This window comes from Athene noctua, chromosome 9 (assembly GCF_965140245.1).
Source record: "Athene noctua chromosome 9, bAthNoc1.hap1.1, whole genome shotgun sequence".
Lineage (NCBI taxonomy): Eukaryota > Metazoa > Chordata > Aves > Strigiformes > Strigidae > Athene > Athene noctua.
This window is the reverse complement of record NC_134045.1, coordinates 5,619,932-5,641,145: the sequence shown is the minus strand read 5'-3', so window position 1 is coordinate 5,641,145 and position 21,214 is coordinate 5,619,932. Positions and strand designations below refer to the sequence as shown.

Sequence of the window (21,214 nt, the reverse complement as noted above, 5' to 3'; positions counted from 1 at the left end):
ATGGGCTCTAGATTTCAGGTTTACAGCCTCTGGAGCACAGGATGCTATCACCTTCTCTTGCTGTCTCAAGCTGGTTTGTATGGGTTCCCTGTACCTCCAGACCAGGGCTCCTCCATGCCTGTGGCAGCAGACACTGCCTGCAGGCTAGATGTGTGAGTCTGGCCATCTGCACTCCAGCACTAAACAGGACCACACGCCTCTTGCAGCCCTTGTTGAGGGCCACTCTGCAATCTGAGAAGTTAATACAAATAAGCAGCCCCATCCCTAGGATTGTAAGTTGGTTTAATGAGCCCATGATTGGAGGCAAATCTGCTGCTGTTGCAGGCTCCAAGCTCTGCCTTGTGTGACCCTCCATGTTTCAAGGTGGCTTCTGAGCCCCTGAGGCTCAGCCATACTTCACTCTCCACCCAGGCAGGACCCATCCCTGGGAGGCCACCACTGTGGGTGGGTGGGAGCACTGAAAAGCACTGTTGTCTCCATGTTCATCTGGAGCACACGGAGGCTGTGTCTATCCTTGTTCTGTAGCTGCCCAAAGATGCTATGATCACATGCAGCATGATGGGATGTATGAATTTGCTCCCATGTTGGGGGCTTTTCATGTGAAATTAGCAGAGACTGGTGAAAATGTCTCCTCTTCCTACCGAAAAGTAGGGGTTGAAGCCTTCTCTCTGTCCCTTCAAAGCCTACACAGCTATCATGGCTTCATGGTATAGTCTAGCCAGAGCGAGATAAAGCCTCTGTGGCAGAGTGCACTGTTAAGACTAAACTGTGCAATGGCTACAGGCTATGGTTATTCTGGGTTTTACTAAAGGAAGGATAATATATGACTTGGTTTATTTTAACCATATAAAGGATTTTTGATTCAGTGCCAATGTTAATAATTATCTTGTGAAGGCTTTGCTAAGGCAGCAGGAATGGTGTGAGAACCTTAGAGTGATGTACTGACTCATGTGCAAATATTTTGACTTCTTTGTTTTATTTGAAATACTAAATGTAACAAATTTCATTTAGGAGGGACTGATATCTGAAAGAATTTTGCTCAAGCACGGTACAGGGGCAGAAGATGACACAGAACCAACCCCAGCTGGTTTTGACTGATATTTTCAGACTGTGGAGGATCAGAGGGAAATTGTTGTCAGATACTACCAGCAGAATTGCTACCGTGACAGAGCCCAAGCACTTGGCTGGTTTCTCTGGGGTGGCTGGTGCTGGCTGGGAGAGCACCTGTGTCAAGGCCAGTTTTATCTGACAAGGGCACAGATGCTTGCTGGGACAGGTTGCTGTCAGCAGAGGTTACTGGAGGTGCACTTGCCTTCAGTGGGCTGTTCTTGGCCTCTCTCTGTTATTTCACAAGAGCGTGGGAGAGGAACAATGTGTAATGTTCAGTGTTATATCAATGTTTAGCAATATTAATACGTCCAGTTGTAAGATGCTTCATTGGCTTGGTACCAGTTTCCCTACCCCAGAACCCCCTCCATGCCTTTTTTTAGCAGGTCCAGAATACTATGTAAAGGGAACATTTCTTATTTAGGCTGTTTCTTGGGTCTGTACAACTCATCCCACAGTTTCTATCAGTCCACTTTCTCTTCTTATCTTTCCTGAACTCTGCTGGGTTCTCCCCTTGTACCCTGTGTGGGAATGGCCTTGATCAGAACTGTGTGGAGAGCAGTCATCTCGTGGCAGTTTTCTCTTGACCTCCACAATATCTAGTGGAAGACTTTCTCTGAAGACCTGTTCCTGCAGAGAAGGAAGTGCCTGGGAACTTCCAGACTTCCCATTTCAATTAATGGAACAAAAGTCAGGGTTTGCTATCATTCTTTTCTGAGTGTAAAGAAGCCTGTTTAAAACAGCCTTCTCCTCCCATTTAGGATTGCGGTTAAATGCTTGGTCCTAGCATTCACCGCTTGGAAGTGTGCACATAGGCCTCCTGCTTTGAGTCCTTGGGTTAAGAATATGAAAAATAGCTCCTTAACCTCTGTTTATCTGGTTGCGTTGACCTTGAGGGGTATTCCAGGAGGCAGCTGGTCTCTCAGAAGAGTTACAAACACTTTAGGAGCCTGCTGCCATTTAGCCTTGCTTGTTGCTGACATCGGGAGAAACAGCAGAAGTAATGAAGCAGTGCTGTGCCACGGGCAGTGTGTGGGTTGCCTGTCACCCACGTTCTGCCAGCTCAGGGTAGACAGGGATTGTGGAAGCCTTGCCTGGGTGTCCTCATCTCTCCTGTGCAATCCTGTAGGCTGTCTTACAAGAAGGCTTTACAACAGAGCAGTGAGTTTATGTTGTGCTTAAAACACCCAAACCTCTAAAGGAGGAATTTAAAGACTGTTGAGCTGGAGAGATGTGAAGGCTTGTGTGAAGAGCATCATCTCTGCTCTGGCTGCAGGTCAGTTCAGGCTTGCTCTGAGACTGTCATGTTTTCTCAAGCCAGCAGAGGTATCTGGAGTGATGAATATGTGCTCCATTGGACTGGAAGAATCAAAACGGTTTGCTTCCTCCTGATCCCTTCATCCTACCGTTCCCTGGTGGTGGTGTAAGCTGTTGTGGTGCTGCTTTGTTTAACCTTCTCTCTCAATCTTGCTGTGGGACTGAGGTATGTTTTCAGGCATGTCCATGCAGCTGTTCCTGTTTTGCGGGAGGCTGTCGGACTTCTGGGCCAGCGGCTGAAATGCTTTTCTTGTCTCTAGTGAAGGGAGGTGGAGTTAGATCAGATGAGGATCTGGCCAGACACCTGAGTAAACTTTCATTTGGTTTTGTAGCAAAACTCCCTCCCACTGGCTGTAATTTAGTCAGAGGGGTCCTCTCTAAAATAGAAGGAAAGGAAGGATCCTGATCCTCTCTCCAGATGTGTACAGATTTATTTTTGAATTATTATTTTTTGGCGAGTTCTCTTGATTTACACCCATATGATAGATCAGATTTTGGCTTCTAGCACTGGAATTGGTGCTGACACTGTGGGCAGGCTCTGGCTGGCAGGCTCTCCCGAATGAAGGTGGAAGCGGGGAAGCCATCGCCTCTGATCCCCACGCAGGAAATGAGCATCCTACATATTGATGTGCATGCTCAGGCACCAAAAGCCACCCGGTTCACACGCAGTCTGTGGATTCTGTTGTGAGGCATCTTTTGCTGCAGAAAATTCCTGGCTCCTGGAGTGAACCTTTCCTGAGAGGCAAACAGCTTTGAATAATGAGGAATTGCACTGGTGAACAGCTTTCCCCAGTACCAAACGGCTCCAGCAGCTTATCCTGTGCAGGGACTTCAGAGCACAGCAGGCAGAGGAGCTTCTAGCCAACTATTGTTCCTGCAACTCCCCTTACCCCACTGAGGAGCATAACACAGGGCTTTTAATGTACCCAAGTGCTGGCCAGCATCTCCAGGCCTGGGTATCCGAAACATGGGGCCTGCTGATCCGTCCACCCCATGATACTCTCGCTCGCTCGCACGCACTCACGTGCTGCGGTAATGGTTTAATAGCAGCCCCACCCAGCGCAGTCAGGAGAAGGACTTGCTGCGTAAGCAAAAGCTGGGAAATCTCGCCGCTGTGCACAGCACTCTGCGAGCGCTCCACTTGCGTTTTGGGAGAGCTTTTTTGTGTTTACCTGGGATTGCTGGTGCCAAAAGAAGCTAGAAAGGAGACAAGTTTGTCCCTTTGATCTTCTCTCCTCCTGCATTTGGAGATGGCTGCGCTCTTGGGTGTAGGGCTCATCAGGGCACCAGGGTGTATTGGGCTGTGGTACCGCTAACGCTTTCTCTCTTGGCAGGACTCGGAGTCGCTGGACGGTTGCATTCAGAGTACGTTATCAGCACTCTACCCTCCGTTTGAGGCTACCGCAGCCACTGTTCTGTGCCAAGTTTTTGATGTGGTGGAGAAGACGTACCGTGGGGATGGACTGCGCTACCTCATAGACTTCCTGATTCCAGCCAAGCACATCCTGCAGTGCATTCAGCAGGATGCCTGTGTGAGTACATCATGCTCTCTAAGGCCTGCAAAGGCTTTCTTGGAGAGCTTTTCTTCTCCCGTATGTAAAACGGCTGGCAAAAAGTGCTTGCATGTGTACGGCAGCCTAGGTGGGAGGGTAGGCAGACAATTAGGAAACAGTTGAGAAATTGTTATTGAAACTTAACCATGCAGAGATCAGATGTGGAGCGGTGCCCTCGTCTTCCATAACCAGGAACACTGAACTTAAGGGATTCAGAAGAAGAGGTTTAGAGAAGTGTTTGCTGGATATGGCTGACTCGGGTCGCTTCTAACCCCAGCCATTCCCTGGCCCTGTGGATGGAGCTGCTGGGCTCCCACCGCTGGCAGCAGGACGTGCGGGGCGAAATGCTGCCAGTCAGTGTTTTTCCCAGAACTCCAGCTCCCCTTTGATGGTTGCTGGAACGGTCGCAAGGCTCAGTAGCCCCGAGGAGTCACGTTACATTTACTGCCAGAACGAGTCCAAGATTAACGTGCTTTACTGTTGGGAGTCTAAAATGTTAGAAACGATGAGTCAAATGCCTCCATCACAAACTTGGCGCAAAGGCTGCAAGATGAAAAAAACCCAACCCCAACAACCTAAAACTAGGGTTCGTGCTAGCCTTTTTGTCTCTGAACCTAGAGTGTGCGTGTGGCCGGGCTTTTGATAGAAGCCCTCATGGTGGAGGACAAGGGACTTCTGGGAGGAGGAAAAATACTAAATAGAAGTTGAAATAGTTAGTTACTCGTTTGCCTCAAGGAGGTGAAATGCTGAGGGGAAAGACTTGTCACATATGATGGATCCAAGTAACAACCCCTGGGAGCTGGTCACCTTGCAAGTGCTTTGGTGCAGTCTTTGTCCTGCTGTGCTCTCTCCAGTCTCCAGTTTTTGGTGCCAGCTTTGTAAACCTGGGAAGATCCAAGGTTGTGCATAAGGACTTTGGGGAGCTGTGCTCTCACCCTGAACACTCGACTAGGAATTATTCCATTGGTGTATGTAGCTGAAGTTTCTAATTCGATGGTGCATAGCATGTTTTTCCCCTTTAAAGAAACAAAAGGCTTTTAGCTTGTACAAACTGGTAATTATTGCAAGACGTTTCACGGCTTTCCCCAAACCGCCTTCCTCCCTGAAGGAGACAAGGTAGCAATTTCCCCACGCCCTGAGATCTCAGCAGCTTCCAAGCGCCTGGCGGTGCCCTGGGCAGGTGAGGCGGCGGAGAGGAGGGGAGGGAGGGAAGGAGACTGCCTCTGAGTGGAGCCCACTTGCTCCGTGCGGCCTCTGCCCCCATATGCCTTGGGGGTGCTGGGCCTGTAGTGCTGCTCTCCCAAAGGGGAGGTGTTCAGGGCAGTGGCCGGGCGACCCGCAGGAAGGGTGCAGTGAGGGGGCTGGCTCTCCCTGGGCGGCCGGGCAGGGGCTGGTGAGGCCACACACGCACCACCGGCCATGGCTGCCCTCGGGCCCGGGCCCCTGTGGGACAGGGGTGTGGGGGCAGGGAGGGCTTTGTGCTGCCTAGCAGCCAATGAAAGGACAGGCGAGGCTGCGGCAGCCAATAGGAGTGTGGGGCTGCTTTGATGGGCAGAGTGGCTTTGGCTGAGCTGCGGGCTGTCGCAGCAGGAGGTGCTGAGGTGGGGGGGGGCCCTGAGCCGGGAGAGGTGTGAGGGTGGAGGGTGCTGGGGGGCCCTGAGCCGGGAGAGGTGTGAGGGTGGAGGGTGCTGGGGGGCCCTGAGCCGGGAGAGGTGTGAGGGTGGAGGGTGCTGGGGGGCCCTGAGCTGGGAGAGGTGTGAGGGTGGTGGGTGCTGGGGGGCCCTGAGCCGGGAGAGGTGTGAGGGTGGTGGGTGCTGGGGGGCCCTGAGCCGGGAGAGGTGTGAGGGTGGAGGGTGCTGGGGGGCCCTGAGCCGGGAGAGGTGTGAGGGTGGTGGGTGCTGGGGGGCCCTGAGCCGGGAGAGGTGTGAGGGTGGAGGGTGCTGGGGGGCCCTGAGCTGGGAGAGGTGTGAGGGTGGTGGGTGCTGGGGGGCCCTGAGCCGGGAGAGGTGTGAGGGTGGTGGGTGCTGGGGGGCCCTGAGCCGGGAGAGGTGTGAGGGCTGTGGGCCCTCGAGTAGCTCAGGGTGCTGACGGTCCCCCAGGCTGGCCTGGAGGCAAGGGGGCTGGTGGTGGCTGCCTCCTTTGGAGGGGGGAACCAGTGTGGTGGGGCTGTCCTACACATGCAGCACTGTTTGAGGAGGGTGTGCAGGGGCAGGAGCTTGGAGCTACCCTCCTGTTACAGGTCCAGGAATGGGGGCAGGCCGGGGCACTCTCTGGCCTGCCCAGGAGCCACAAAGTGCAGGGCTAGTGGGGATGGTGGGGCAGCCACCGCCTGTGAGGGGTGCCCAGGACTCAACATTAAGGATCAGGGATCTTTGAGGTGTGACATGTCTGGGAGAGTGGGTGGCAAGAGGCAGAGTGCAGGCACAGGCCTCTCAAAGAGCACAGCCGGATGCCCTGAGCCTTTCCTGCTTGCTTGTGACCCCTTCTGGCCCTGACTCATGATTTTTTACTTCCAGAGTGACAATACAGGGAGACCAAGGGAAGCTCTGGGTACCTTGTACTGTCTTTAGAGGTGGGCCTAGGCTATCTGTATTTCATTTAGAAGTCCGCTTATTTGAATTTTTATTGCTGAAAGTTATTTCTTTAATTTGTTGTGGACTCTTCTTCCCCAACCCACTGTGTGCCCCTTCTTTTGCCCTCAGTGTCTGAAATCACGGGACTGTTTCTTGTTACTCATTCTTTAAAAGTTTTGTCTGCTTTTTAGAGAGTCTAAACAAAAGCAATGTTTCCTCCTTAGTTTGTAATTCAGCTAGTACATGTGAACTTTTTCTAAGGGGGGAGGGGAGTAACTCCTGTCTGAATGGCTACTGTAGGAAATCTTGAGAGTGCTAAATCTTTTTCTCAGATTCTGCAGTGACAGAGGTGTAAAGCAGCTTCATGAGGTATTAGAAAAGGTCATGGGCTTCACCTCGGTCTATTAAAATCAGTAGCCTGTATGTGATCCCCAGGGGCTGGAGAGGACTGTGTTGAGGGGTGTGCCAAGGGGTCTTCTCTAGTCAGCACAGAGTAAGAAACCAGGTTTTGGCCTTGGCCTTCAGGTGAGATCCTGAGCTAAACGGACCATTGATCTGTTCCAGCCCAGCCATCCCCAGAGCTCTAGGAGCTACCACCTCTGTGCCATCTTTGTTGTTGGTGCCCAGCTCTTCCCTCAGAGGCAGATTTATTCCTGGCTGCAACCACTGGGCGTAGAGTCTGTTCCTGGCACTCCTCTCAGCCTGGTTTGGCTCGGTAGCAATTGGACATGAGAAGAGCACATACTGGAGCCTCAGAGTGAAATATGAAAACAACTGAAATGAGCCTCTTCATGTAATCTTCCCTTTGAAGGTCCTTTTTGGAGCAGGAACAGCATGAGGATGCTCCACTTTTAAAGTTCTGAAATGTTTAGACTATTGAACGACTTACATTCCTGCTTGGACATTACTCTAGCTCTTGCTGCAGTTTAGACTGGGACTTTGTAGCATTTTTCAGGAAATTCAATGCATTCTGCATTTTGGTTTTGGTGGTTTTATTGCTGAGTTTACGTCCACTTGTCAGTCAGTAGGCAGACAGGTTGTCTAAATGGTGAGGTTTGTTTTTTGGATTTATTGATGTATGAATGGCCCCCAAATAGGTTACTCTGCATCCAGGTTTTAACAGAAACTCAGTGTTAGGTAGGTGCAGATGGAATTCAGCTCTGTTTACTACTGATTGTGTTTCACTTCTCAGTCATATAAACTATTTGTAGTAGTTTGGGAACTAATCTTTTTTTGTGTGTGTGTGTCTTCTTCCCCTTGCCCCCCCCCCCCCCCCCCCCCCAGGCCCTTGGTACGGATGGCCTTAATGTACCTACTAGAAGATATTCTAATGGCAGCAGAAGAGTTGATGTGGTCTGGTGTAGGGTGCAGTGGTATAGTCTCTTCTGAAAAAATAGAACATTGGTTTTGTTTAAAACCTTGTGTACAAAATATTTGTCTTGGGCACTTACTGTAAGAGATATGAGATACAAGCTACATTGACTGAGGTGCTCTGAGTCTTGAGCTTGATGGAAAAGTCAGTGAAGTATGTATAGCCTGAAATTTGCTGAAGCCAGTAGCAAGTTCTGCAAACTGTGAGCTGCTGTCTTGGTTTGCTAAATTTAACTGTGCTGTGTAAGAAAGGAACTAGCTGGCAGAGGCATCTGTGTTTTGGATCAGAAAGCATAAGAACATAAGACTGCCTTTGAGGGAAGTACAAGTTACTGTGTGTCAGGTTGTAGGGCTTTTTAAACTCTGAGAGAAGAGAAAGGGAGGTGGGTCTGCTCCAAGTTCAAGGTTAGAGTATAAAGGTAATATTAATATGATCCTTCAAACAAATGAAAACTAAGGTTCAGCTTGGTAGTAATACAGCATGTAGGTACAACAGTAAGGCAGTTGCACTGAATGAACAGAAATAAAACTGCCGCTACTGAAATGTATATGGAATTGACTGTGGTGAGGAAAAGGGCCTGGCTCATCTCCATCCTGGAATATGGAAGAAGTTACCATGTAATGCTGAATGTCTGATAACAGGGTTTTTTATTGAATCTGTTAAGTCAGGGATACTAACAAAATACAGAGAACAAGCTGAGTATACAACAACATGCACTGAGCAAGGACTGAATTAACTGACCCATTAAAAACTGGATAACACTTTTTCATGTGGCTTGTTCCATGGCAGGTAGTGTAAGACTAACCTTTTTCATAAACATGCTCTCTCTAGAGAGAAAAATTTTTTTGTCTAATCTCTTCCATAAAGCATTTAGTATGGAGCCATATGGAAAATTAATTACTGTGTCAAAGGGATGGAGGTTTGTGCGAGTATTGCAAGATGGGGAACAAACTGGTGAGAGGGAGGGTGTTTGTAGTGCAGTGAAAAGTAAATTGGAGGCAGAAGTCACGAGACACACATTACTGCTTACCCATGACCTTGGCACAAAAAGTTAGAGTATGCGTATGACAGATACTTGTAATGAAACCAATCTGGGAGACATGAGCAATAACCTAAAAGAGTGATAAATGTATTGCACAAGATGAGCTCTAAAACTTTGGACTTAAGTTTTTATAATGGTAGACTCAGGACAAGCATGTGCATCCACAAAGTAATAGGCACAATTTCTGTTGTGAACTGGGGTTCATCAGCTTGGAAAGAAAAACTAGCAGGTGACTGGGTTACTGTAGGGACATGTCTGAAAGACAAGTGTGAGCTTTAAGAGATGCTTCTAGCACAGTTGGGAAGTGTTGGTGCAGTGTTTTGCAATGCTCCGCACAATGAAAAAGTACAACAGAGAAATGTGGGGTTTTTTTTAAAAATAAAAAAGCATCACCAAGAAGTTACTTCAGGCAGGCCTATGCGATGATCAAGGGAGATGTGCTAAGGTGATGTGACATGTCTTAATAATTTTAATAATGGGAACACATCAGGAGAATAAGCTCCAGGGTTGAGAAGGAGGAATCACTGAATCTAATTTGAGCTTTCAAGCCTCTGAACAACTGCATCAGGTGCAGTGAGGATAAGAAATCTGGCTGGGCCGAAGGTATTACCTGTTGTTTCAAGGTGTATGAGGATCCAGGAGGTTTCTTCCAATTCTGTGGTTTCTCTGCTAAATGGCAAAATATTTGAATTAAAGTGTGGTGTTGTTTTGTTGGTTGTTTTTTTTTTTTTTTTTTTCCTTTTCATCTGTCTGGCCTGCAGAATACAGCATTTTTATAAGAGAAACAAGATAAAATGTCTGAAGTCTAATGCTGCCAATACTAAGTCTTTGCACTTCCAGATGACAGCTTTCTAATTTAAGTATTGCATCTGATAAAGGTGAATCCTATCTAAACCCTTGTCCTGAAAGAGAAAGATTAAATTAATCATCAAACTGTTGGCTTGTGTCATGGCTCAATTTAAATCTTGCTTTACCCAGACAGAATCAAGTTCAAAGCACTGATTTTTGTTTTTTGAAGTTGTGATAAATGTGTAAATAATTGAGTCAAGTCAGTTCAGCCATGGAACTTCAGTTCTTTTATTTGGTTGGGATTTGTCTGAGACATGTCCTGAGTGCTGCTACAGTTTGGGAATGAGGAAGTCCCTGGTATGCTCAGTGCAGTTCCTTGCAGCTTGCTGATGGGGCTTGCTGCCTTCTTTCTCTGTGGTGCTGCGATGCTTTCCTCATTTGCTGCCTCCTTTCTCCTGCTTTGTCTCTCAGTATCTCCTCCTGTTCACTGGTAGGTTGCAGCCATCCCTTACTGCTGCATCCCATGTAACTTGTCTCCACCTGTCTTGCATAGGCTCTGGATAGTACCAGCTGAGTGATGCTTTTTACCTGGATCCATGCTCTTCATTTTGGCTTAACTGAAATTAGTTGGTCATGCTGCATACTCCAGCAGAGAGCACTAGGGAATAAAAGCAAGACCTCAGACAGACCTTAGCATTTTCATTCCCTCATCAGCAAAGCTTTTCATTACCTCCCTTCCCCCAGATCTCAGTCTAAAGATCCAACACTGCTTCACCAGAGACAAGACATTTTGTGGTGCCAGGCTGACTAGTGGCATCCTGTGCAATGAGGTTTCTGCATCTACAGCCTCTTTCTGGAGCTGGAGCTTGGTATCAAATATACCTGCTACAACTGTGGATGTTCTGGAAGTGGTGTGTATTATTTGCCACCGTTTGTCTTAAGGCTGTGGATGGTCTTTAGTTGGGGACAGTGGGTTTTGTCTGTGCGTTGTAAGCAGACTGCTGCTTGCCTGCCTCTCCCTAATGGAACTTGGTTAGGGATGCTGTATTTCCAGCATCTGAACTTTCACTTTCTTAGTCCAGGTGGTCCTAATGAGTCAGGCATGAGGTAGAGACAGGGTCTAGTTGCCTGACGTTGCCTGGGAGGTGAGAACTGATTTCTGTACACTGGGATTCTGGGGCTTAGACCTCTGCCTGTCTGTGCTTTAAAACAGGGCTGAGACTTCTGACAGCTTGTTGGTTCATATTCAGATTCTCAGATGCTGATGATTTGTGTTGGTAGCTTTTCTTGTTTCTGCTTTTTAAAGAGAAGACCTCAGTAGGAAAACTCCCTTACACTAATAACCAAAGACCCTAAATTCAACTGTTCTGTTGCTGCAGCTGTGAAAGAGAAGCATTGATCTCTCTTGTCCAAAAGCTTGAGCTAAGATTGCATCCTGATGCTGAAAACACTTTTCTCTTTTCTCCATAGGTTCAGTACTGTGGCTTGCTGTTTCGCCATGAGGGCTGGCCCCTGTGTATTCACGAGAAGATTGTAGTCCAGCTGGCTTCCATTGACTGGCGAATCTTGAAGCCTGGTGACTTCTACCTGCAGGTGGTCCCCTATCTGAAGAAGTCTCCACGGATTGTATTGAAGTGTCTGGCAAAAGACAAGCATAATGTAGAGGAAGTCGTGATTCCAGAAGTTTCCTATACCTCTATTTTTACTCTGGAATGGTTGAGTACTTTCAATGGAGAGCGGATGGGTATAGCACTGGAAAATTGTTTACTAACCACTAATGATAAAATATTTCGTGTCCCCTGGGATAAAGTGGTTAACCCTGAATTTATAAATAAACCAAAAATAGTTGAAAACAATATCATCTCTCCAGAAATAATAGAGGAACATTCAGTTTTGTGCCTCTCCATGGACCATGCTGAGTGCAGTTCATCAGATCTAGGATCTCAGTATCTACAGGAACAAAGTCCAAATCAAGACAACCCGGTCATTAGCAGCACAGTTCCACAGTTAAGTGAAGCTCCTGTCAATGGTGTTTGTACAAGTCCTGTGCCTCAAGAGAACTTGAAAAGTGACCTTGAAGGGGAGTACGTTGAGCTGACAGAGGTGTCACTGCGCAGGTTTGGGCCACAAACAGGCTCTCTAACCGAGTCACTAGCTTTAAATTATCTAACTCAGCCCAGAACACGAGTGAATGCATCTAAAGGCAAGCACAGGTTTATTGTCATTCAAGACAGTACCTACTCCAAGAACTTAATTCAGTCAGCACTTATGCAGAAGGAGCACTGTCAAATGGGCACTCTGAGGACTTCTTCTACAGAAGTTCTCAAAAATGTAATTCCATTGGAAAGTGACAAAATGATGGTACATGAAGAGCTGTCTCCAGAAGGTGAGCTGATACCAGGTGGTCCTGGAAACATGGGGAATAGCTTTCCGATGGCTGATTCTCCTGCCTGCAGTGCAGAGGATTCATCTGCAGAGCAGGAGACCCGCAGCGAACACTCAATCGATTGGCGATATGCACTGTGCAGCTACAGTGACGTGGGTGCTGGAGATGGTGTCAACTGCAAAGCACAAATGCCTGGTGTTCCTGGAAACATGGAAGGAGAAAGTGATGGTCCTAGCGGAAATCCTGGTGTTGGAATGTTGGAGCAGAGCCTAGAAACAGTTCTAGATGCTGCTGCTGCTGCTAAAGAGGAGGAGATGCTGAGAGTACATGGAGAACCACTGACCGAGGGTCAAAATGAGGTGACACAGATGGATGCCTCTCCTATGTCTGTCCTAGGGCCTTTGGGACCATGTTGCACACTGAAGGAAGGTTCTGATGTTTCTTGCCAGAGTGTCAGTGAAAGTGTTGTGCCAGACCAGGCCACTCCATTGTTTATCACACCTGAGAGTTCGGAGGTAGATGTGGAGAGAGGCTCTTCCTCAGGGAGCATGGCAGCCGTAGGAGCAGTCAGTGCTCTCTGTGGTGATCAGGAAGTAAATCTTAGTTTTCCATTAAATCCTCCAGAACAGAGCCAAGGAGAAGTAGATGCATTCGAGCTGGGAAGAAGGGACAGCCCAGAGGAAGTCAAAGAGATTGAACAAATATTGACTGTAAATGACAATCAGACTAGTCATAATCACTGTTCTGTCAAAGCTCCTACCAATGGACTCTTGTCAGATGGTGAAGAGCAAAAAGTCTCTGCCTGTCAACATAAGAAAGCTGAAGAAGCTGGTCTGTCAGCAGAGAATGATCAGACAGCAGAACATTTGAATAACAGTGACTCTTTGATGGGCCCTGATGCACAAGCAGAAAGCTCAAGTCCATTCAGAACCCAGAGGTCTGGAGAGCCATGTGAGGAACCACAAAGACTGGCAGAAAACCAGGATGGTAAAAGTGAAGAGAACGCTGTGCTGAACCCAGAGCGTATTGCAGTGCAGGACTTGCAGGGAGGAGAGGAGAACCAGGGGAGGTTTTCTTATGGGGAAAAGTCAAAGACTATAGCCTTAAAAACACTGGAATCCATTGAAGAGGAACTGGAGGTTGGACCACTGTCCTCGGGAGTCACTGAGGGGCATATAGAGCCCACTGCTCTGCACTCCCACCAAGAGGCAACTTCTAGAGCATCATCTCCTAAAGGTACAGCAATCGGATGTTTGTGTGTTTATCTGTTTGATAACATGGATTGAAATAAAAGTCCTCAAGAGGTATTGCTGGCAAGTGTGTCTGGGAGGCTTTGGGTTAATCACACAAACTACAGGAAAGTGATTAAGTTGTCATTTTGTGGCTTAAAATTATCTTTCTCTTCACAGGTGGGTTTGTCGTAAGTATTTTGTTCAATAGTTCTTTGCAAATTTACATCAGTACAGAACAGAGTTCCAGTGTAAGAGACTTTTAATTTCAGTTTGTATCATTGCTGGTTATCTCCACCTGTTGAATTCATTGTGTGCGCATTATGGGTGCATGCAGTAGGAATGCTTGAGAAGAGAATGTCTAATTGTACAAGTCTTCCATAGTTGAAAATTGGCTTTGGGAAAATAGTTGTGGTAAGAAGAAGCACCAGTGGATGCAACAGCAAAATACTAGCTGTGTAACATGACCTGAAGATCAACAAATGTGTGTGCTGGTAACTGATTTAAGGAGCAAACTGTGGAGTAGATGGATTCCCCCTCTCTTCCCTCCCTTCGCCTCCAGCATGCTTTCTTCAGCTTGGTTATGTTTCAAGTAGAAGCTGTTTAGCTTGAGTGGGAGAGCACAGAGAAATTAAGTATCTAACTCAAACGGTATGTTCACCAGGTATTGCCCAGACTTCTTGATGCCTGGGTTGCTGTGCTGGAGCTGTGCTCCTTCAGAAGGCATTGAACGGGAAATCCAGACCTCTCTGCCTTCTGTGCCAGACTGTGGGCAGGCAGTGTGTAACTGCATGGACACGATGTTGGATTTGCCTAGCTCTGCTGAGTCTGAAAGCTGTAGTGAGATATGCAGATCACATTGAGGAGCGTGTGTGTAGCGGGGGCGGGTGAAACATGCCTTTCCAGTTCAACAGCTCTCCTTCCCTGAGACCCCTGGCTAGGAAAATCACCTGGCTTGAAATATTAGATTGAGAACTCTTGAAAGGGCCAGAGGTACAGACCCACATTGCTAGAGCATGTCTGACCCTGTGGAGAAACAGATCGAGAGCTGGTTGTCTTGGGTCAGGCTGCCAGTGTAACACGCTGGCCCTCAGCTGTGTGGAGAAGAGCCTACATCACCACTGCAGTGCTGCTCCAGTTGGCTGCAAACGCTGTTCTTGATCTCAAGTGTCTAAAAGTCACATTTTACCTGATGCCTTAGTGTGACCTCCTAATGGAGCTAAAGCGTCCATTGATTAAAATGAAATTTCATTAGTACCCGCACCAAAGTATTTTAATTCCATAATTAGACAAACCCACAGTTGCCAGGCTTCTGGATAGTTTTGGAGTGTCAAGCATTTCTCTTCTGTGAAATGGAGGGGATCAGCTCAAAAGCTTCTGTGTGTGCATCTCTCTGAGTGTCTGCCACCATAAGCAGGAGAAAAGAGGTCACCTTCTGTCTATCTGTAGCTCGTGGGGGATGTATGCCAGGAAATAATCATGCCACGAGTATCTAGTCCTCTGACGGAGCTGAACCTGGCTTGACTTCATGTTTGCACAGGACCCTACCTTAGAAAACCTAGGCTGTGTTGAGTGCTGGGTGTACACTTTCCTCATGACTCCAGTGGCTGCTTGGTCAGTGTTCCCATCTCGTCTGTCTAAAATTAGCCAGGTCCAGCTCGTGTACGAGATAATAAGTGTGATGTTCTTGTAGCTCCACAGAATGAATCTTGGCTGCTGCTACAGATGTCAGTAATGATGGACCCCTCTGGTGTATGTGTGAGGTTTGTTACAATGAAAGACAATTTTAAGTGTTTCTGGGGATTTGGCTGAAATAAGTGACATTTGCAGTCCAGTTCTGATTATGTTAAACTTTCCCGTTGCAGTTAAAAAAACCCAGCCCTGTTGTCTCAGAGTTTGTAAAGCAGAAGGAAAAACCTAAATCACCAGGAAACCTCCCCAAACCAACCAACCAAACCCTTTAAGGCCATGGGGCAGCTCAAATATCTGTTAATGCCAGGAGTGTTTCTTAAACACTATAGCTGGAACTATAATAAGCTTAATCCATGCAATTACATTTGATTGCTTTGATATCCAAACAAGCCACCTCCTTATCTAGCCCCCTTAAACCCTCAGAGATAAAATAATAAGATAATTCAGAGATAAAATTACAAAGTGAAGCAAATGTCCTACATTCAGTCCTACAAATGGACTTTTCCAGACAGTCAGTAGGCGAGCTAAATGTAACTGTTTCTTGTTGGGGTCATTTTGCTCCTATGATTGGAAACTGTGGATATCTTGCCTAAACTATAAATAACAACAAAGTTTAAGCTTTACTGGGCCAATTCAGATCTGCAGTTCACGCCTCAGCGGTAGTGGGCAGATGCACAATTTGCTCTGTGTGAGGTGGAGGAGCTGGCTTGTTATGGCAGACATTGTAGATTATGTCAAGACATATTCAGAACTGGGGCACCTGAGTTTGTGTCTGCAGGTTTTTCCTTGTCCCTTAACTCTCTCCCCTTCCTCTCACTCCCAGCAAGCTTATTTTCTGCACAAATCAGATCTAACTTAGATTTTGAGTGAAATATAAGTTGTTTTGAGTCAGTGACTTAAAATTTACACTGGTTCCATTCACAGATAATGTGACTGCTGTTTTTCCGTAATGACTAAGTGAAAGTGAATTTTGAAACTCTGCAGGTCTGGGAACAATTCCTACATTTTGGGAGTGGAAAATACCTTGTTCAGGAAATCGGCTGAAAAGTCACGCTGGGGCATATTCAGCAGCACCTGTTAGGGCGTTCCATTCCTTGTTACTACATGATGTTAGCATAGATGATACTGGTGCCGGGGCACTTTGCAGGAAAAATGCTAATGTCTCTTTGAAATGCACACAAGCAAATCCTCTTCTACCACTTCCTTAACCTCAGGGAAAGGTGGAACCTGCAAACACGGCAAATTCAGATGTCTCCGTTCTCAATTTGGTTTTTGATGTAATCCTCCGCATTCTACAATTTCCGCTTTAGTAAGTGCCTCCACCCAAGATTGCAAATGACAAACAGTGTGCTTGGGCCTGTTTGGAGAGAGATGGGGTCTGCTAATCTGAACTGAACCCGAGGAACTTGTGGAAGAGTCTGGTTGGGCAAGATGTATGTAGTCTGGAGGCTGCACAACTCCAGTGAGGTTTCCCTGGGGCTGAAAAGCCCCAGTACCAGGACTGTGTCTGGTGGGCTGAGCAAAATGCTGCTCCTCTCCCTTTTGGGAGCTGCTACCTCATTCCTAAGCAATATCCAAAGAGGGCTGCCATGTATGTTTGTCTGCCTTGCCCTGCTATGGTACCTTCAATATAGTAATGTTTTCTTTAAATGCCATCTTTTGGTCCTCTTTGCAGGCTTTCTTCATTTCTTGCAGATTCCTTTACTATCAGCTGTGTGGTTCTGCTTGTTGCCAGGCCTTACAGCTCCTTGAGAAGATGATTCTAGTTTTCCTAGAAAGTCTGTCAGTCCTTAACGTGTAACCTTTGGGACATGACTTACATGATTCTGATCTTCAAGATACCCCATCTACGGGAGATCAGTGCCCCTCTAAAACGCCTCTTACAGGAAGATCTAGCAGCATTGCCCAAAGTGAATGACCTCTTCATTCACTGGAAAATGGAGGCTGAGGTAGTACTGGGAACAGAACTGAGCTCTGATGCATCCCAGAACCGTGCAGAGCCCTGAAGCCGTTGTGGGTGCTTACGTGGCTAAGTGCAGCAGATACCAGGCTGGGCACCCCTCAAGAGGGGTGTTACCAAGGAGTAATGAGCAGCTAGTCCATCATGGCCTCGATGGTGCAGAGCTCTAGAGCCCCTCCTAGTTTCCCCCCACTCTTGGATAATTTTGTGCAGTGAGGCATGCTGCTCAGGGCACTTCTCTCACCCACTTTAGCAATTTTGAAAGCAGTTTGGGCTGAGCCTCAACCTGTAAGTCTCCTTCACGGCTAAAACTTGTATTGAAAGCCACTTCAAGGACTGCTTTGTTCCTGGTCCTGCTCTTTAATGAAGTATTAGAGTCTGTTAGTAAATAAACTGAGTCAAGTGTCAGCATTGTTGATGCAGCAGGAAGGTAGGATGGTTGAAGTAAATTTTAAATAGCAATTAAAACGTCTGACTTCATACCAAGCAAATAAATACTCCACTCTCTTATTTTCCTAAATAAAGTTTGATTTATTTGTTGGTAGATACTGAAGTATCAGGATTTGTAGCAAAGTGTAGCCTTTTCTTTAGGATATCTTTCTGCTGAACAGTGGGATGGCCTAGCTGTGTACTTAGGATGCTAAAGATGTATTGTTGAAGATGTATTGTTGGCTTCTAATTCTTATAATGTTGGTAACTGGGGAATAATATTTCTTATGCATTAGGTATTTTTTTTTCTTCTTGCCAGCTACTTTTACATGAAAACTGAAACTTGATAAAACTAGCATTCATTTCCGTGTAGTAGCTAAGATACTTAATTTTAGAAATAACTGATTCTAACTTGTGCTTCAGAGCTGAGATGTCGGGCAAAGGAAGCATTTCTCCAGTTCTCAGAGCTGATTGGTGTAATCATCCTGTTCTTCAGGGTTTTAACTTAGGTTTCTGACTTTTGCATTAACTGTTAATTAAAAAAGTTTGGATGAGCAGAACAAGGTCTCTTTGGCTAATTTCCAGCTGATTTGTAGGCCTCGAGTTGACTTCATATTTTCAGGAACTAGTCTGAAAGTAGTGTTGGGGGGGGTAATTCTGCTCTGATGGAGCAGCTCGCCCTGTCAGAAACTGGTTTATCACTCAGCGTGCTCAGGCTGCTGGACCTGAGCCAGGGACTTGCACTGTGCCAGACTTTCATGCCGTGAACAGACGTGTACTGCTTGATACTGTTACCTTTAAAAGTGACTTTGACTAGAGTAATCCTAATCTGAATTGTGTTTTTGTAATTTGCAAACTTCATAATAAATTGCTTTATTTTTTTAGAATTACAGTAGTATTAATGCTGTAACCAGTTTTGGAACATGCACGCTACTGGCACAGAGACTGGAGGAGTTGCAGAGTGCTGAGGCTGGAGACGTGTCCCTCCCCAGTCTGGTACTTACCTGGGACCTCTTGGGTGGAGCTCTGCTTGAGCTTCTGACTACTACTTTCTTACAGGGATGGTGTCAGAGACAAGAAAAGAAGCAACTGGCACAGATGTGTTGAAACCAGTGAGTAAAGTCAGTGCCCTGGAGGAAACCTCAACACCTATCACTCCTCCAACGTCCCCAGCTTCTGTGACTGCCTGGGGTGGTCGCTCTGCACCTACCATAGTCAAGGATGTGAACCCAGAAGTGCTCAGGAGCGGAGTTGCCTGCCTGCCAGGTGAGTAGCTGAGCCAGAATGTGTCTGGGAAACATGGTTTGTAGGAGGGCGGGGGAGATAAGTCTCTGTTTGCAGCACTGCAGACTGGTGTCAATTCCATTTCTTTCACCCCAAACCTCTCCAGAAGCAATGTTTCTTGAATCCTTTAAAGTTTCTGGATGGGAAGGACAGGAAGTAGAACTTCCCTCTCATGAAAGTAATGTTAACTTGCTCCCAGGAGTCTCAAAATGTTAACCAAGCGCATATGAGTCAGAAATACCAAATCTGTGGTCTCATACCAGTAGCTCAAAAAGAAAAGAGTGAGGGTGCAGCTAATAATGGGCTGGTGGGCCTGACATCAGGCCTGGTCAAAAGAACAGGAACTTGATTCACTTGGTAGTTAATTAAAGGACAGGAGTTTAGAAGGTCCTATTTGACAGTGCCCTTGTAAAACCAGTTTTATTCTTGGTAATTAGAAGTTTGGTTGATTAAATGTAGCTGCCTAGATATAACAGATTTTTAGAAAACATTTGATTTTGTGACACACAGTGTTGAAAGGAGTATCCCAATGAAGTGTGGATGAGCAACACATGGGATGAATGATAGTGTGGCTAAATAGCAGATGACAGAACTAGCTATCAAGGGAGGACTTCCAGAATTGTTCTGCTGAGATCAGTTGTAGGTCAAATGTTATTCAGTGTTTGCATCTGATACAGCAGCAAGTATCAAGTTGCTGCAGATAAAACTTCTGCATGGGACAAATATTGGCAGAGTGTTAAACAAAGCTGAGGCTGTTGGACAGAGCAGCCAGGATCGCTTGGTGTGCAGGGGCCACACAAGAGGTCTTTGTGTTCAACCAAATATGAAGTAAAGTAGAGGAAGTCAGAGCTACCTCTCCAGTTCAAAACAGTTGTTTGGCAGTGTCTGTGTAAGCAGCCTCTGTGGGCTTGTTTCCTTCCATAGCCAGTGAGAGGATTGTCCAGTGTGGGGTAGGACAGTTCTCAATCAGTTCTGGAGGCATGTATGAGTTGAAAATTGGACAGAGAGCAGCGAAGAGATCAGGTAGACCTGCACAGTGTCGAGAAAGTGGGAAGGAGACCAGAAAGGCAGCACAGTGATTTCCCACTCAGTGCTGGGGCTGCAAGACTAATTTTGACCTCAGATGGGTAAAGGAGAGGGGCTGACTAGCCGGATTCAGAAAGTCATTTTACCTCTGCGTACTTGTTGGTGATGCCTCTCAAATAGTCTGGGCTGTTCTGATGCCTTTGTTCTAAAAGGAAATGGTGAATATTGGAGATGGTGCAGGAAAGGGTGACAGTCGTCGTAACTGAATTGGATGTCTTATGACAAGAGACTGGAAGGTTGTTTACCTTGTAAAATGATTGAGAATGAGATGAAAACACCTTTGTGCAGGGAAGGAGGAAAGGGAAATAAGACTTTTCCAGTATTCTGGAAGGTGAAATGAGAAACCGAGTGCAAGGCAGAGTTATGTTACATTCAGACATGTAACTTTGCATTGGGAGGTAAATTGCTAGAACAAATTCCAAAGGAGGATTTCTAATATGATCTGCTGATCAGGTTGGACATTTTAGGATGTGTACAACGGCCGAAAAAATTACAGAGTTTGAGAGAGGTCTTTGAGAAGCTCATAGTCCATGCTATTGTAGAAGCTTGGCTGTGTCAGCTCTAGTAGTTTCCTTTGTCACAAATTCCTATTGTAATATACAAGTGCTAAACGAGGCAAATGCACGTGAGTATGGGATGAAGGGATGTGCCCTTGAAATGCCTTCAAATGGGTACCTTCAAGTGGGTTTGGTACCACTTCCAAGAGAGTTTTTGTCTAAGGGAGGAATAGCATTTGCTGTAGAAGTAGTGTTGGATTTGACTGACATCTCTTCCCTCATGTGTCTCCTTTTGGATTTCAGTGGGCAATCCTCACACTGGAGGGAATGCACTCATAAATGCTTTGTGTTAGACATTGGTAATGATAGAATAAATACATCAGGATAACTTCTATAATGAATAGTGTGTAACAGCTAATTCATAAACTAGTAGCTGATGAAGTTAGGAAGAAATTTTCCTTTCAGGAGGGTTTCGGTCCTGTATTCTGCTTCTTGAATCATCTGGTTAGGCCACTGTTGAAGACCTAGCCCTGGTGGCTGAGGTTGCTTTTTTGACCTGGTCAGGCAATTCCCAGGCTCCCATATGGAAGTTCAAGGTTTAATCCAGTTCTGGTGATGCCCAACCTCCCTGATGGACAAAAGATGTTGCTTCAGAGTAAGATTTTTTTTTTTTTTTTTTTTTACTGAGCCTGGTTATTGAGCCATTTTTTCCAGTGACTGAGTGCTTTGCTTTTGCTTGTTTTCTGATGATCCCCTTAGCCTGTGAAGCAAGGCATATTAATAAGCTTTTTCTAATTTCTCTCCAGCTCTTTGATTATATAGTGTCCAGAATACAGTATTTCAGGAGTAATAAAACTCCTACTTAATCACATAGATGATGAAAGATTTTGTTCCTGCT

The 21,214-nt window shown here is 46.3% G+C and overlaps 1 protein-coding gene across 4 annotated transcripts in view; it reads left to right on the top strand.

Annotated features, from left to right (window-relative positions):
- PLEKHG4 (pleckstrin homology and RhoGEF domain containing G4) overlaps positions 1-21,214 on the top strand; it is a 92,959-nt gene that overhangs the window by 11,841 nt on the left and 59,904 nt on the right. For all 4 annotated transcript variants that reach the window (XM_074912909.1, XM_074912911.1, XM_074912910.1 and 1 more), the window contains exons 2-4: positions 3,759-3,956; positions 11,224-13,375; positions 18,509-18,715. In XM_074912909.1, coding sequence (XP_074769010.1) covers positions 3,759-3,956; positions 11,224-13,375; positions 18,509-18,715 — 2,557 coding nt within the window. The remainder of the gene's footprint in view (positions 1-3,758; positions 3,957-11,223; positions 13,376-18,508; positions 18,716-21,214) is intronic.